Source organism: Buteo buteo, chromosome 23, assembly GCF_964188355.1.
Source record: "Buteo buteo chromosome 23, bButBut1.hap1.1, whole genome shotgun sequence".
In the NCBI taxonomy this organism is placed as follows: domain Eukaryota; kingdom Metazoa; phylum Chordata; class Aves; order Accipitriformes; family Accipitridae; genus Buteo; species Buteo buteo.
The window spans coordinates 4,226,148-4,243,667 of NC_134193.1; the positions used below are offsets into that span (position 1 = coordinate 4,226,148).

Sequence of the window (17,520 nt, forward strand, 5' to 3'; positions counted from 1 at the left end):
CGGCGTGGGGTCAGAGCCCGGCTCGGCGGTGCCGCCAGCAGCACACGGGTTCCCCCGGCTGTCATCACCCCGGCTGTAAATCACTGCCCCGGCTTCCAGGAGGCAGCCGCATGCCCCGAGAAAGGGCCGCTTGTTAATTCTCTGCATTTCCAGCTATAAAGAAGAAAGCCCCCAGCCCGTGCGCTGCCTCTCCATCCCTCCCTGCCAAATCCGCTTGCAAACCGGAGAGGCATCGCCCACAGCGCGGATGCACCTTAATACATCGCTCTGGTCCACTCGCTATTTATTTAACCTCTGCGAACTAAGGAGCACCCATAGCACCCTTAAACAGTTGCTCAATGGAGCATCCGTGAAGACTCATTACCTGCGTTTTAATCAAAAGGTCCCATTTCGTGCTCCTCTCCGCAGGGGTTGCTCAGGAAGAGCGTAGGGGACAGATTTAGAGCAAAGGATGTCCGAGCTCTGCCACCACTGTTTTTTCTGTGAATAAAAGCCTTCCGACCCGCTCCTTGCACATGGACAGGCGTTAGAAGTGCATTTGCAAAATGAGAGGTAATTTTAAAGTTGCTGCTGAAGCCAGAGGCTTTGTGCAGAGGGTTTAGCAGACAGAGCCTTGCCTATTTTATTCACAAAAATATCATTTCCCAGCAAGGGACCCAAACCCAACAGCTGTGCCCCAGACGCAGCACAGGACACCCTCTGCCCTGCCCGGCTGTGTTTGTCACCATGCACGTGCCCCGAAAAAGTCAAAAGCCCAGGAGTTTCAAAAGCCTCTGGGATCCTAATGTCACCCTCCCACGACGAATTGCCAGGGCTGCACCCCTGGGTGCCCCCAGGAGCAGGCAGAGCCCGCTGCGCCCAGCGCGGGTGCACCCAGAGCTGCCCCAAGCCCACCGCCTCCTCCCGAGCATCCCTGGCCGGCTGCTGGGGCTGCTGAAAAACTGCATGACCACTGACTTGCAAACTCAATTTATCCAAACGATTAAAAAATAAAATCCATGAGGACAAACATGGCAATTCGCTGCTGGGAACCACTGATGGTATGAACCCGTGGTCCAAGTCCCAGAGCCGACGCAGCCCCAGCGTAAGGCACGCTCCTCTGCGGGCATGTTATTTCCCTGTTATTAACAGTAATAGATGTGCATCGGTAATGTGAACACAAAAACCATGTGACAGTTATGACAGCTCAAGGTCTGATATTTTAATTACTTTTTGAAATGAAAACAGTAATTCCAGTTAAAAGCCAAGGGTGGAGGAATTCAATCGACGGCTGCTCAGCACCAGCGTGCAGCAGGTCCAAGGCACCCACCCGAGGATGGGTGCCGGACCACTGGCTGCATCCCGCGTGTGCACACCAGCTGCCCAAGCTTCATCTATTTTTCCACGTGTCCATTTGACAGAGGTTTGCATGGATTTGGTTTCTCCATCTGCACCACGTGAGATTCCTCCGGTGTTCGTAAGGACCATCTCACGGAAGTGATCCGGTAAGGCAGGTCCCTGCCCCAGCCCAACAAAAATCAGTGCAGCAGGTATGGAAAATACAGCAAAGAGGGGAAAAAACTGAAGAGACATAATGCCAGCACCCAGGCAAAGCGCTAGGCAGGATTTCTCCCGCAATGTCTCTTTCTAAACCCAAAAACCGGCTGGCCCGCGGGTGCCACCGAGTCCCCAGTGCCCGGCTGGCTCAGCCCGCGGCTGGCCGCCCACCCCGTGCCGCCTCTCAGGGGGGAATTTAATTCACTCCCTGCTGGCTCTCTCACTTTGTTGTGCTCTGAAGCACGAAATTACAAGATTTACAGGAAAAAAAATGACATGGCCTTACAATTGCACACAGGGGCCTCCCCGCCAGCGCCCCGGAGCTGCCCCCTCCCTCCCTCCCTCCCCACCACCCAGCAGCGATTTCCACTTAAGCCTAAATTCAGCTCAGCCTGCAAACGAAGGATGCTCTGGCTGGCAGCGCCCAGAGTCTGCAAACCTGTTGCGTGGCTGCCCAAGGCAGGCAGAGTCCCAAGAATTGAATTTCGGGATGCAGAGCCCCGCGTTATCTGCGTTTGTTACCCCCACCCCATAGGGCAGGAGGAGCAGCCCAGGTGCTGGGGGGATAAAACCTTTCTGTAGGGATGAAGGTGTCACCCACAACCGCTCCTTAGGGCTGAGGAGACGTGAAAGCAGAAGGAAAAAAGTCTCCCCATAGGAATGGATGGGCTTTCACCTTCTGGCTCTGTGAACCGGAAAAAAAAAAAAGATTTTAAAAAAAAAAAAGTATCCTGCTGCATAGTGTTATTCAAGAGTCATTAGCATGTTACCCGTAATTAGGAACGAATGGGTTGTGTCAAATTCATCATGCTCCTGGATGGCTCCCTTTGATCAGCAAATTATCCCATAAAAAAAGTTTGTAATGTCTCAGACGCTTACATCAAGAGCTGATGCAGTTTGGCTTTGCCCTCCCCAAGAGCAGCAGCAGCAACACGTTTCAGGGCTGAGGAAGAGGATGGTGACACAGACTTTGCTGGGGGTGGCCCACAACTACCCCAGACTGCGCGGGGGCACCTGACACAGCAGGGTTTTGCAGGGAGAAATGAGAGATGCTGGAAGGTGTGTGCTGGGACAGGGAGGGGCTCAATATATAAACCAAGCCTGGGATTAATCCCAGGCACGGCGAAGGCTCTGCCCAGGCAGCACAACCCGTGCCAGGGCCAGCTCCGAGCTGCTCCCGCGGCACCAGAGGTTTCCCTGCCACGGAAGGGGGCTCTCGGGGTACCCAGCCCAGGGGGATGCTCGCCTCTCCCCGGAGACACCGAATCCCTCCTGGAAAAAAACGAGACTGGATCCTCCCCCTGACTTCAGATACAAGCATCTCATCCTCCAGCGGGGAAGCAGCCCGTTACCCCGGCTTCCACTCAACATAATTATCATTAATTCTTCCCCCAAAGGCTTGTGCTCCGGCCAGTGGGACTCCACACCTCCACCCTGTATGTGATGGAGGCATCCCAGGACGGCAGGAGGGCCAGCTTTTTGCCTGCCTTCCCACAGCAAATGCCACGAACTGCCCTTTCTCCCACGGGGAACACCAGGTCCCGTCTGGCCCCAGCGACGGAGGAGCCCGGGGAGAGGAGACAGCAGCTCCCACCCCATTTAGGGTGGCTGACTCGCACTTCAGCCCCTCATCCCTGCCTGGCTGCCTTTTTTTCCTCAAAATCTGCCCAAGCGGAGCCTCTCCGAGGCCTCCCGCTGCCTGGTCAAATTAGGAAGAAATAGGTCAAGAGGTTCAAAAAAAGTTTGCTGAGGATGGAGACATCCATGGGTCTCTCTAAAAGCACAAGCCCCAGCCTCCCAAAAAATCAAATGGAAAATCTTGCCCAGGGTATTTTTAAAACTACCTTATTCTACCAGGTATTTCATTTTACGAGGGTGTACTTTTTAATTATGCTCAGCGGTGCCCGGATGCTCCAGTTGCCGGAGCCAAAAGCAGCGCGCCGGCTGCCTGCCGCGCAGGGGGGAGCGGGTTCACCCGGCCCGCGATGGGAACCGCTGCCCAAAAATAGCCGAGGGATTTTCCACCTGGATGGGATCAAAGCTTTGCATGGGGTTTTAACCTCCAATGAGTGAAAAGCCACCCTAAAAATGATATTAAACCAAGAATTTTGCCAGGAGGGAGGCAGAAAGAGGATCTATAAAGAGAGCCTGTATCTTCCCTTTTCCCTCCGTTCCTTTTGGAGGGTAGGAGGAGGTTGGGAAGGGATGAAAAAATGTTAAAAAAAAATTTTTTTTACACTAACCTCATAAAAATGACATCGTCACATTCCAGAATTAGAGCTATTAAAACAACACACACACACGGATATTTTTAGATGGATATTAACGGTAAATGATGCCATATTGAGAAGCACTTCCACCCAGCCCAGCCCTGGTCTTGCTTAACCAGAACCAAATGGCTCCAAGAGATCAAAATTAACAAAAATGACACAATTCTTCACAGGAGGAAAAAAAAAAAAACCAACAACGTCCTTTTTACAACCGGCTCCGTGCCTCTCTCTCTGCCCCAGCTGTTCTCCCTTTTGCTGCACATGCTAATGCTTCTGGACTTTATTCCTCCACTCTTGACTCTTCAATCCTCGCAGGCGAGGGGTTAAACCCATTTCCACTAATGAAGAACACCAGGAACAAGCTCCTGACAATCCCACCCCATGAAAAAAAAACAAACCAAAAAAAAACCCTCCTGCATTTGTACTCAGTAAAATATGAAATATAAATCAAGGACCCTAATAGAGAGATGAGTTTCACTTAAGTGCTCCGGTCTCATTTTTATCTTAAATACCCTAATAATAGAGGATTACACAATATATTTGAGATGTGATCACATGTTTTATGGAACAGTATCTTTCCTATGGCAGAGAAGTGCCTCTCCTCCCCCATCCACACCCTTCTTTAACTACCAAAAAAGTCCAATTTGCTGCTTGTTTTTAAAAAGTCTTGTTTTTGTTTAATAACTTAACATTTCTTTGACATGTGTCTGCAATACCCTGCAATTTTATTTTTTTTTCATAATAAAAAAACCACCGAACAATGCCTGAGCGCCTGGATTTTCCAGATGGCTCCTTTTCCATGGGATTGCAAGTTGGAAAGAGCTACCGTGCAGCCGCCGGGCTCGGGGACTTTCCCCACGATTCCCCCGGGACATCCCTGCTCCGAGCACCTCCAGGCTTTCACCTCCCACCCCCTGAACCCCAAAAGCTGCAACGACCCCTGAGACCCAGCCCCTCTGCACCCCACAGCTTTCAACCCCAGCTCTGGGATAAGACTTGGAGAGCCGGGAATTTTTTCGCAGGAATTCAACTGGGAGAAACCCAAAGCATCGGAGAGCAGTGCCCGTTCGGCACGCAGCCCTGCACCCCGATACCCCAGCCGGAGCATCCTTCATCCTTCTCCCACCGCAGGGATGCGACACCCCCATCGCCCCACCGTTCCCGCTTCCTGCCCAGCCTTCCGAGGATTACCGGGAAGGGGGTGGGAAGCCCTGGCGTGGCGGGGGGCGCGAGGGGCCAGCCCCCGCATTAAAAACTCATTAATGCGCAAAGGCGGCGGGGCCCTTTGGAGCCCGGTTCGAGGATGTCAGCGCGTTGGAGGTCTCGCCACGTTCCCACAGCAACGGCGGTGGGAGACCCCGGCCGGCGGGCAGCCCTCCCATGCCCCCGGCCGACCTCTCCCCTCCGCCAACCCCGGCACAATGCGGGCGCGCGCTATTCAAGCTTTTCAGCCGAATCCCGCCATTGAAATCCAAGGATTTAACCTGAACGCCAGCCCCTGGGCTGGGGGGAAGAGGGAGGGAGGGAGGGGAGGGGGATGCCCTTTTTCCCCCCATCCCATCCCACTGGGCTCCCCGCTCTCCCTCCAGACTCTCCGGACCGCAGGATGCTCTGAAGTCGCATGGATCGGGGCGGAGAGCCGGACCAGGCGCAGCCGAGGACGGTGACGGAAAGCTGTGCTCCGCGGTGGAGCAGAGCCAGCGCCGCGGCCGGCAGCCCCTGTCCTGGCAAAACCGGGCTGGTACAGCCGGACATCCGTGTCCTCTTGCTCCAGGGACTCCCCAGAGGCCACAAAACAGCTTCAGGGGTTCCCTGAGCACCCTACAATATATACAGCCCCCCTCAAACTCCCACCCAGGACACTCACCTCCAGGCAGCATCCTCTAGAGAGGAGTTTTAACCTGAGAAGTCCCTGCAAACCAACCCCAGGGCTGTCTGGGTTCACCCTTTCAAAAGGGTGAAAGCAGAGAGACTGCGGACACCAAAGAAGGTCAAAACCAGCTCGTTTCACCAAAAGGTGCAAAACCAGCCGAAAACGAGGGCAGAGCACGTGCCCCCGGGGAGCTGCGTCGCCCAAGCAAACCCCTACGGACATGGAGTTTTAAGTCACCGGTGGCCCTTCAAGCTCAGGTTGGGTGGTTGAGCGGTGGGTTTCCACCCCTCCAGGCTTCCTAACATTTCCTGGGGATTTCATAGAGTTAAATAAGGATAAAGATTGAGTGTCAGCATTTCAGGAGCTGCGGCGGAGCCAGGACGGAGGAGCTGTCAGACGGGAATAGCCCAGTGGTCCGAGAGCCTGCCTGCGACAAGGGGCGAATGCTGGATGCTCCCGAGGATGGTGTAAAGCCTTCATAAAGCACCTAATTGTGCAAAACTCTATATATGGGGACATTTATTCCTGACCCCAGCTGGTGCTCAGCCTGTTTCCTGAAGCATGAAGATTGATAGTCCTCGGGATGTTTTTTTTTTTTTTCCTCCCCCCAAGGTGCTGTCACTGCAGATGTCATTTGTTTTTGGAAGTTTACCAAACCCTCTGCCTTAATAATTCCACGTGCCAGCAAGTTTCCCAGGGTAATTACACCGGGAATCCGAAAGAAGAAATGCAAAAGGGTGAAATTAAACATCGGCCGTGCTTTGGGCAGGGCAGGATTTACCAGGTGAGCTCAGGGAGCAGCATCCACGGGGATGAGCCAACAGCAGCAGCGCTCTGCATCGCGAAAGCCCCTTTTTTTCCTTATTTTCCGGAGGAGATAACCCCGTTTTACAACCACGCTGCCCACCCTCCGATTTGCACAGTTTTGGCCGTGCGGGAACAAGCATCTCCTATTCACCCCTGGCTCCGGCTGCCGCTCAGTGAAATTCGGGGCCGCCCTCGGCGTGGGGAGGGGAGCGAGCGGCAGCTCCTTCGGCAGGGGTGACTCGCAGCAGCATTACACGCATGATTACCCTTCAGATCAGGGGAACAGGGGCTTAACTGCGTGAGAAACGGCTGTTATTCAGGTAATGGATTTACAGCACTCACTACTAAAGTATCAGACACAGCAATTTTTTACAGCTTTCACGCTGGAATTTATGGCTCAGGGAGGCGATCTCCATACGAGGCAGGGATCATTGCCTTATTTAGTATCCGAGGAGGAAAATTTATGTTTTTGCCAAAGTTTGTTTTGAAAGGTAACCTGCAGGCACGCACACACGTCCCCCCTCCCCACAGCCGCCCGGGCGTGCGTGTTGCGAGGGGCGATGTGTGCCACGCCGCTCCCGGGCACGGGCCCCCCCGAGGCGCACACGCGTGTGCTCAAGGACAAAACTGTTGCGTGCACGTGTCACGCTCACACGTGTTTTAGGCCGCGTGCGTGACGTTAATCTTTCAGCTGAAGGCACCAGGAGCCCCAGAGAACGGGAGACCACCTCCGGTCACCCACCTGGGTGACCAAATACCGACTAAGAGAAAACTTGCTCCTTATTTTACAGCCAACAGGTCTTCGCTCTCACAGCCCTCCTCCTTTTCCTGCACCGATGGGGTACAGGCAGGACCCCCCCCCCCCAAAACACAGCCATCTCTGGGGCAGCAGGCACCAGCCCACGAGCCGCGCGGACGGACGGGCTCCATCTCCTGTGGGATGTGCACCCCAAAGGACACGCGCCTGCTTTTTGGGGCAGCGCTCGCACCCCAACTTCAACAGCGATGACCAAGCCTAGCGCAACCCACGTCCTCGGCCAGCCCCGGAGACGAGGGGAGGGTAAATTTGGGTATCGCCCCCAAACCAAATCCTCCAAGGACCCGGTTCCACGTTGCCTGGCGTAAGGCAGGAGGAAGCGGGGCGTCCCTCCTACCTGCTGCTGCTGGAAGTGCAGGAGCTCCACGGGGCTCATCTCGCCGTTGGTCTCGCCGCTCGCGGCTCCTTCGCGCCCGCCGCCCCCTCCGCCGCCGCCGCCTGCGCCGCCCCCGCCGCCATCGGGCTGGTTGCTGAGGCTGCTGACCCCGTTTTGGCCGGAGGGAGTGGACCGTATCGTCTCCGAGGCAGATTCAACCATCATGACTTGCTAGCAGGACCTGAAGGGGAGGAGGAGAGAGCAGAGGCTGAGAAAAAAAAAAAAAAAAAAAAGTCTGAAATCCCCGGTTGGCATCCCCATCTCCGCCTGCCCCGCGCCCCGTCCTCGCCCCGCGCCGGCTGCGATCCCCGCGAGGTCTGGCGGTGAGACGCAGGGATGGGATGTCAAACGCCGGCCAGTTTTAGCTGCGTTCCATTTACTCCAAAAAATAAACGTGCAGCAGCGTGAGCTGCCACGAACAGGCTGCCGGCCCTGTACAGCACCGGGGCAAAGCAAGTGCGACCTGCGTCCCTTAGGAAAACACGACGTTTCCAGCTTTCTCCCAGTCTGATGCAAGACACAAAACCCCAGGACCTGGGCGTTTTTCACAGAATCCCCAAATATTTCATTTTCAGACGCTGGAGACAGCAAAGCTGAAGTTTCAGCGAGGCTGCACACCAAGCATGTGGAGCCTGCACCACATATTTCACCGTGAAAATCTCAACAAAGTTGACACTTTTCCACAAAGCGCTTCACCTCCCAGCGAACCAGCACTTCCCAGCAGGAAAAACCACCCGGCAGAAAGTCTGCCGCCAGGTCGAGGAAGCCCAAAGGTACCGCGGAGCTGGGACGCAGCAGAACGAGAGCACGGTGGCACCCCAGAAAACATCACCCAGAAAATCCTCCCTTTCTCACGGATGCCTCCATGCACCCCCCCGTCCTGCTGTACCCCTCGGATGCCCTCGAAGGACCAAGCTGGGCTCTTTGCCCTTCAAGGCAGAACGCAGGGACCACAACGCCCGCCGCATTTTCAGCCCCGCGCGAGCCCCCGGCAGCCGCGGTTTGAAGCTCTTGCACTTCATTTCATGCAATTACAGGCTTGCCTCTCGCAAGGCAACAGCGCAACGCTTTGCCTCTGTGGATGGGTTTTATTCCCGTAAACTCGCCCTCCCCATCACCCCGTTACACCCGGGGCACAAGGGCAGAACTGCCCCCACCTCGCCGCTCCTCCGCGGGCCCCGGCTGCGGGGCTCGTGTTAGCCAAGGGTGCCCGTGGGCGCTGCGGCAAACCCGGGAGCAGAGTTGTGGGGTGCCAGCAGCCTCAACGAGTTGAGGGAAACCATCCGGCACCGGGAGAATCACCGGCTGGAAAAGCTGCTTCCACCCCAACGCGTGGCCGGCTGCACGAGAGCTAGGTGCTACGTGCACCCCTTATCCCCCCCTGGTCTTAAATGCTATTTAAATTAAGGCAGGTGGGCTGGGGGGACACGACTTGCGAGGGGTTACAGGGCTTGGCTTCAGAGCGATGAGCCGAAGAGTCTTTGCTCAACGGGGTTTGATTAGTGGGCAGGTTGTTGGCTGTGAACCTGAGGGTCCCCTTTTCTGGGAGAAACTCCTGGATGCGGGTTGGCACTGGAGGAAACCCAACCACGGTGTCCAGCACCAAACCAACTCAACCACGGCATCCAGCATCAAACCAACCCAACCACGGCGTCCAGCATCAAACCAACCCAACCCCGGCGTCCAGCACCAAACCAACACAACCCCGGCGTCCAGCACCAAACCAACACAACCCCGGCGTCCAGCATCAAACCAACACAACCACGGCGTCCAGCACCAAACCAACACAACCCCGGCGTCCAGCACCAAACCAACACAACCACGGCGTCCAGCACCAAACCAACCCAACCACGGCGTCCAGCATCAAACCAACCCAACCACGGCGTCCAGCACCAAACCAACCCAACCACGGCGTCCAGCATCAAACCAACCCAACCACGGCGTCCAGCACCAAACCAACACAACCACGGCGTCCAGCATCAAACCAACACAACCCCGGCGTCCAGCATCAAACCAACACAACCCCGGCGTCCAGCATCAAACCAACCCAACCACGGCGTCCAGCACCAAACCAACACAACCCCGGCGTCCAGCACCAAACCAACACAACCCCGGCGTCCAGCATCAAACCAACCCAACCACGGCGTCCAGCACCAAACCAACACAACCACGGTGTCCAGCATCAAACCAACACAACCACGGCATCCAGCATCAAACCCTGCCGCTCCAGCCAGCAACCGCCGAGCCCCCTGGGGCCGCATCCAGCCCTGATGCATGCACAGAGCAATAGGGGGCACGAGAAGCCCCACCAGAGCCAAGGGTCTCTCCCTCCTTCCCAACACACGCTCTGCTCCGTGGAAAAGCAGAGGAAACAGTTTTATGTCATTCAATCCAGCTCCTTCCCCATCGGCGGGTGCCGGAGCGGGTTTGGTGTTTGCCCACTGGCACTCGCAGCCCGTTGGCGAGTTTGAAACAGGAAGGGAATAAAGAAAGAGGGACAGGGAAAAGAAATACTGTTTCTCCCTTTTTCTTCTCTATTTTTCCCCCATCTTCCCCCCGCCCCCCCAAAAGACAGAAAGACAAACCGCGAACAACATAATTGCTGAAATGTGGCGTGTAATAATAGCTATTCAGAAGCTGATCATTCATATTAAACAGGGTGAAGCAAGCTTCTCATTTGCATGTTTGAGATTATATGCATTTCAAAAGTCATTTCCGCAGGGTATATGACTGACATTAATTCCCATGTGGAGCTGCCGGCTCCCTCCCGCCATCCTGGCGCTACCAAACCCGCGCAGGGTGACACACCGGTGGCTGCGGGAGAGTTCAAGGTTAACGGGATTACTGGGCTTTGATTTTGTTTGAAGTGCAGGAGCCGGGGTGCTGGGGTGAGAGCGTGGCACGGTCGGAGCAGCTTCCCGGGAAAGGATGGGATGCTCGCCTACGGCCACTGTGTTAGGAGCTAAAAAGCTGGAAGAAAGAAAACACCTTTTGCCTCGAAAACTACATTTGCTCCTCCCCCCACACCCAACATCAAACAAGAGCCTACAGAAATATTAAATTATTGCTGTTCCTTTTCTCATTTTCCTTCTGAAATCTGCCGCCTGCTCCGCGTTTCGACCAGGCGAGCGGCCCCACAGGGAAAGCCAGGCTCTGCCTGTGTCCGGCAGTCACAAGGCATCACCACGGCCAGAAACTCAGCAGGATTCAAAAAGGGATTTGACTTTTATACGGAGAACAAGAATATCCAGAGTTACAACAGGAAGTATTAAAAAAGGAAAAAAAAAAAAAAAAGTTTTTGGAAAGGATATAAAACTTTCCTGGCTTCGGGGCTTAAATTGAAGCTTAACTATTGGGAATTAGGAGGAAATCTCTTCTGGTGGAAGAGCTGTAACCATGGTCTTGCTCTGTCATCCCTGGCCCCTGCCAGAGGCGGGATGCTGGAGCAGATGAACCGGCGCTGGGGTCCAGCCGGGTGATTCCCGCAGCCCGGGACACCAGGCCAGTTGCGTTCCCTCTCCAAGTCTAGTAAAACTCGACTTCCCGTTCGCAAACCCTACTGGGATGCTGGTGTGTCTGGGTTCCCAACACTGCAAGGGAAGTAATAAAAGAAAGTAATAATAATAATGAAAATATTTCCATTCATATAAAAGTTTTACAAAACCTTAAAGAAAAAAAAAAATGAAGCCAGTGTCTGCAACATTATAAAGTCGATTTAAATTAGGAACGAGCGCTTTTCCAGCCAGGACTGATCCGGGATGACTGAAGCCGCGTTGGGAAAAGCAAAACCTGGCTGCGCGACTGGCTGCGAGTGCTGAAGCACACGTGCATCTCCGCACACAGACGGGAGGGCTCTGAAGCATCCCAGCTCCCGCTTTTCATCTATTTTAGTTCAAACGCATCCAATATTTTAGGGATTCTCCATACACTGGTATCCAGAGGGTCTAATCAGGATCAGACCTTCCCCCAGGCATAAAGGCAGCGACCCTGTCCAGACAGTCATCGCAGAAGATACAACACCCAGATAAAGTAGAAAAAGATGGTTTTACTTAAAAGGGGAGGGGAGGAGACCCCTCTAATGGTGATGAGCAACAGAAGCTGCGCAAATGGATTGCTAATTACCATTTCAGACTCAAAATCACTTCACTGAATAAGCACTCTGCCTTTTTTTTCCCCCTTTTACTTAAAGGGGCACCTTTTGCAGGACAAAGAAAAAGGAAACAGAGAATTACAAATGGAGTAAAGAATCCCCCTGCCTTTAGCAGTACCATATGGCAATGAGACTATATTAATTACCGTTGCTTTTTAATTAACAATTGCTTCATCTGAGCAGTAACATTTCCTTGACATCCCCTGACTTGCCGCTAACCTGGAAAGTGCACGTGCCATGCCAAGTCATCAATTCATTTTTATTGACAGCCCCCCCAAACAGGCACAATACCGGCGTTTTCCAATTAACACCTCCACACTCTCCAATTAGCGCAATTAACAGACTGATGGATGCTCAGAGCTTCCCTGCGAGAGAAGGTGCAGATCAGCCGGCCCGGCTGTCGGACACGGCTCCCGCCGCGTGCACGTGTGCCCGACACGCGTGTGCCGTACTGCGCAGCCCGGCATCGCCGCGGAGCCTTTCCGAGCCCCGGCAGAAAGGGGAGGATGAACGCGGAGGCGAGCGAGACGGCGGACTCAAAGCAAAGATTTGCACCAAAGGACACGGGGTCTTTAGGAGCAAGAATAGGAGATGAAGCATTTGCAGAGCGGATTTCTTCCCAAAAGCTCCCGATGAATTTTGGGGCATCCAGACCCACCCAAAACGATGCCGCTTCTCCTCCCGATTCAGCTCCACGGACATGAAAATTTAATAGAGCTTCTCAGCCCCTGGGACCCGCAGATGAAACAGGTACAGCCAAGACCACGAGCTCCTAAGCAATTGCCTGAACGCCTATTTTAGTCGCTTCTCCTATTTTTAAATATCCTCAATACCGTGGTCCTCAGGGGCTCCGTAACTTTGGGCTGTCCTTCGCGGGCTAGTGGCAGGACCGGGGCCACGTAGGGACCCAGCGTCACGGGCACCCCCTCCCCGCTGCCAGCGGGTCCCTGTCCTCGAGCCCCCGTCCCCATCCCCACGCCGGCGGCAGCGGATGCCCCTTAGCCTTGGTTTCCCCAGATGCAAACCCAAAGAGCATCCCCAGCTCAAAACCACCACCCGGGAGGGATGAGGATGAACAGTGGGAACCACTGGTGGGAAAACGCTCCCCAAAACATCTCCATGAGCTGAGCAAGTCTCTGGTGCCGAACCGCGTTTTCCAAGGGACAGCACGGGTGACACCACGCATTTACGAGCGGCCCGCTACCGTGACGCTCCGGAGGCTTTTTCTGCCCTTCCCACCACATCCTGACCCCAAAGCGGTTTTCCAGACCCTTCCTCCCAGCTCCAGCCTCGCCAGGACCTGGAGGGGAGCAGGGGGCTGCCCCGTGGCACGGCGAGAGCTCTCCCTCCAGCAGCAGGAGCCAGCCGTGCCGGCAGCCTCTTCCAGATGATGGAGGAGCACGGAACCGAGCAAATCCCCCAGAGCCGGCAGAAGTTTTGCAGGATGCTCCTCTGCACGGCTGGGAGGAGACGAGGACTCGGGGAGGCTCGATCCCAGGCACCGGATCTGCTCCGAGCTACGGAAAGTTGAGCAACCTGCTCGTCCGGATCCGGCAGCGCCGAGGCTTTAGGAAGTGGCTCGCTAATCTTAAAAGGCTTTGGCTTGAAGAGAAGCAGCAGCCGGGATTGCTCGGAGAGTGGCTTTTTACCCTTTAATTAACACATAAACACATGGAAATGTGGAAAGGGGATTAAAATAAAAGTCTGGGGGAGCTGAAACGAATCTAGAGCATTACTGTAAATTAGAAGAGATTTAAGGAAGCAAGGACTGGCTAAGCCTGGGCACCGCTTTAATGGGATCTCACCTCTGGGCACTTTCATCTCCCACTTTCATCTTGCTCCCAGCAACTTCTTTGGGAAGAACCAACCTCCAGGTGCTCGCCCTCGCCGGCAGGCAGACCTTTCCCCCCTCCAGCTCTCCTCGCCTGCCCGCCACGATGCCATCACCGCCCTGGCCACGCTCACGGGCAGCGGCGAGCGCCGGGCAGCGGCGAGCGTTTGCTGCTCCACAGAAATCAAGCAAGAACGACCACAGAGAGGTTTTTCTCCCCCAAAAGTTGGTTCATCTCACTCGAAGAGCCGGGAGCGCACCTGGAAGCGCGAGCGGCACCGACGGGCGAAGCCCCTGGGACCGTGCCGTGCCGGTCAGCGGGACACGGGCACTATTCCTGCTTGGGTCCTGGCGAGCCCACCCGCCTTCTCCGAAACATGCCTCCCTCGGAGCACCCTTTGCTCTCCGGAGCTCGCACCCACGCAGCAACGAGGACGCTCCGACCGCAGCCAACCCCACGGGAGATCCTCCGCTGGGTGCCCATCCCAGCGAGCCATCCCGCACCGGGATGCGGAGCATCCCTGGAGATGCCGATGGCTGGTTGGCACGTCTTCCATTCCCTGCCAAGCTTCGAGGAAAATAAAATCCCTTCCGACGCGGATGCGGGCTGGCCGGACACGGGCCGGGCCGGTGCCGGATGGCTGGCGAGGCCAGTGCCGGGCACGTGCCGGGCACCCGGGCTGCTGCTCCATCCTGTGCTTCCCTCGTTGCGCTCTTGAAAAGATTAAAAAAAAAAAAAAAAAAAAAAAAAAAAAAAAGAGCCCCACTCCATCTCATTAAGAAAGTAAACACAAGAGCCGTCTAAGTGTCTAATTAAGCTTCTAATTAGTCCCTGCTTGTTACTAATGCAAATTAGATTACGCCGCTTAACTACAGCATGTCCACAACACCCTTGTTAATTGCGGCCTTTTGAAATTAAATTACTCCCTAATTAGCATATCAAAGCCATTGATTCGGAGCCAGGAAAGATGAGGGCAGGAGGAAGCCGAACGCCAAGTTTTGTTAATCAGGGACGTCTAATTAAATAGTGACGTGGTGCACGGGGGCTCCCACCTCGCTGCTCGGGAGCCGCATGTGTGGGCCCAGGGGGACCCCAAGTGGGGCAGCACCCTTGGTGGGGGCCAGCTGGGCGGGTGCTGGTGGTCTGCACCCAGCACGGTTCATCGCTGCCGCACCGGAGCATCCCCACAGGTCGGGGTGCAGGTGCGGTACTCGCATCCCGATGGATGCTCGCTGCAGCCAGCGAGGCTGGGGGGGCAAAACCCGAGCTCCGGGAAGCCCCCGCGGAGCTCCGGCTGCCATCGCCGTGCCAGGATCCGGCCCTGGGAGTAGGGAGGGAGGTTAAAGCAGACTCCAATTTCTCATCCCCCTAAAAAACTTGCTTTCCTTCTGCCTGACGTGTTCTAAATGGGAATTCAAAGGAAAAACATCCCGAAGCGCAGACACAGCCCTGCAGCCCCCTGCGCCCGTGGGGGCAGGGTCTCCGCTCCCCCCCAGAGCATCCCCAAAATCCTTGACAACCCACACGGGACCAGAAGAGGCACCCAAGCGAGGACAGGCAAGGCTGGAAACGGGCAACGGCATCTCTCACCTCTAGGACCCCAAATCCAGCGTGGCACCAAAACCCCTCGCCGCGACGGGACAGCACACGGCACGGGGTGGGATGCCCAAGCTGGCGGCCCTGGCACCGAATCCCCCCTCGCCCAGGGCACCAGACCCACGGAGAAAACACTCCCACATCCCATCTCCCATCCCAGCACCCCACGGGCATCCACAAGTGCGCGGCACAGATCCGTTCTTCGGAGAAAATAAACCCACCTCCCCAGCCCCGAGCGGGGACGCCCTCGGCACTCACTCCATTTAGAGCCGATCTCCCCCAAAACCTCCAGCCCCAAATTCACCACGGGACATAAATAACGGAGGCACCAGGGAAGAGTCTGGATCTAAAAGTAACCAGGTAGATTCACTCCAAGGAGAGTAAAAATGAAACGAACACCTAATTTTTAAGTTATCTGAATAACTTCCTGAATGACCCAGTTCTTTAAATTTTATAACTTTTCCTCTCTCTCTCCTTTTTTTTTTTGTTTAAAGAGGTGGGAAGGGAAAAAAATAAAGGGACGAAGATTGGAAAAGTTTAATAGAGGGAGAAAAAGTCTATTAAAAAAAAAACCACGCAGGCAGCCTGTCTCAGGGGAAGAGTTGAAGTATTAAAGAAAGGAAAATCGCTTCTCCGGCTGCCGAGACAGAGGAGGAGAATAGAGTGGCTTTAAGAGAAGGAGCTGTGCACTTTTAATTGAAAAGAGGGAGATTCAAATGCAATATCCAATATCCCCCATTAAAGAAAGGAAGAAAGACGGACCCTGGCCGCTTTGCTACGCCGAGAAATTGCTAAAGCCCCAACTTTCTTTCTCTCCCCCTGCCTCGGAAGTTATAGGAAAGAGGGATGAGAGAAAGGGGAAAAAAAGGGTCTTTCATACAAGAGGAACTCAAGGGAATGGGGGAGGAGGGTGGGAAAAGAGACCAAGTTTTATTCATTTATTTTATTTTATGAGATGAGTAAAAATAATATATAAAAAAAAAAAGGCAGAGTTTTATAATGTCACAGTGTTTGGAAGCAGCAGCAGAAGGGAGAAGAGAGGGGGGAAAGCAACTAAGAACAGAAGGGCCAGCTCCAACCACCCGCCGTACAAGCCTCTCTCCCAACGAGATTCAATTAATTGATAACAAGAGGCATCAAATTAATTTTTCAAGGATGTTAGATTTTGATGAAGGAAAAAATCTCTCTGATTTTAATCGGGGCGGCGTTTAAAAGGCATAAATGAATATCCCTTTCTAATCATCTGAGGCGCTGAGGAAGCACCAAGCGGTTAACGTGAAAATTCAAATCGTTTAATTAGGGGGGGCCGAGGGGAGGTGGCCGTGGTGGGGGAAGGGGACTTGGGTTTTTCTTTTTAAAGAGCTTTATGAAGAAATTATTTTTAAAATTATTTCTTTCAAGCATCTTTGCTCTCCCCCCCGCCCCGAAACGCACACGCACTTGTAAAAACATCTCAGAGGTTTTTCTTTTGAATAGAGACCATTCCCATCACAATCCAATTAACAAAAATGATAATGAATAGGGTGGGGAAAAAAATTCATAGGGAACAAAAAAAAATACTCCAAACTCCCAGGAAAAAAAAAACCCACCAGGAGGAAGAACGTGTGATTTCCCAACACGTACAGCTCGCTGTCAAGAGCCGCTCTGCACTTCCACATGGGACGGGGTTTTTAAGATACGGGGGATTTTCAGCACAAACACCCCCTCCCTCAAAATCCTATTAAAATAATTAAAAGCACCTCCCATCGCTGGCGCGGCATGGGATGCATCTGCAGCCAAAGCAGAACCCGAGTCCAAAGGCAGCGGCTGCAGGGACCGGCACGGCAGCGTGGACCGTGGTGCACGCCGGCACGCGCGCTCACGTGGACGCACACGCTCGTGCACGTGTGCACGCTCACGGCCCGCGGCCGTCGCACCCGCAGCCCCGGCGAGGCTCTCCGGCATCGCTCCACCGCCCAGCGCCAGCAGCCGGGTCCAGCCCCGCCAGCGGCCGGGACACGGCCGGCATCGCACCAACGTTTTGCGAAGGCTCCTCCGGCATCTCCTTGTAAATCCCGACTCGCGTTTAAACCTCTGCCCACGTGCCCAGCGCCCGCGATTATTTTTTTTACCCCATCGGCAACGCAGGCAACCCGTGGCGCGCATCTCACCCGGCCTTTCCACTCCAGCATCCCACCGGCATCCCACGAGCAAGCGGAGCCCCAAGCCCACCCGGGACACGCGCAACACGCCTTGCACGCGCAACACGCCCCGCACACGCAAA

The 17,520-nt window shown here is 54.6% G+C and overlaps 1 protein-coding gene across 4 annotated transcripts in view; it reads right to left on the reverse strand.

Moving 5' to 3' along the window:
- The window catches only part of FOXP4 (forkhead box P4), a 63,444-nt gene that overhangs the window by 31,545 nt on the left and 14,379 nt on the right, over positions 1–17,520 (reverse strand). For all 4 annotated transcript variants that reach the window (XM_075055006.1, XM_075055003.1, XM_075055004.1 and 1 more), the window contains exon 2: positions 7,641–7,860. In XM_075055006.1, coding sequence (XP_074911107.1) covers positions 7,641–7,844 — 204 coding nt within the window. In that variant the 5' untranslated portion in view covers positions 7,845–7,860. The remainder of the gene's footprint in view (positions 1–7,640; positions 7,861–17,520) is intronic.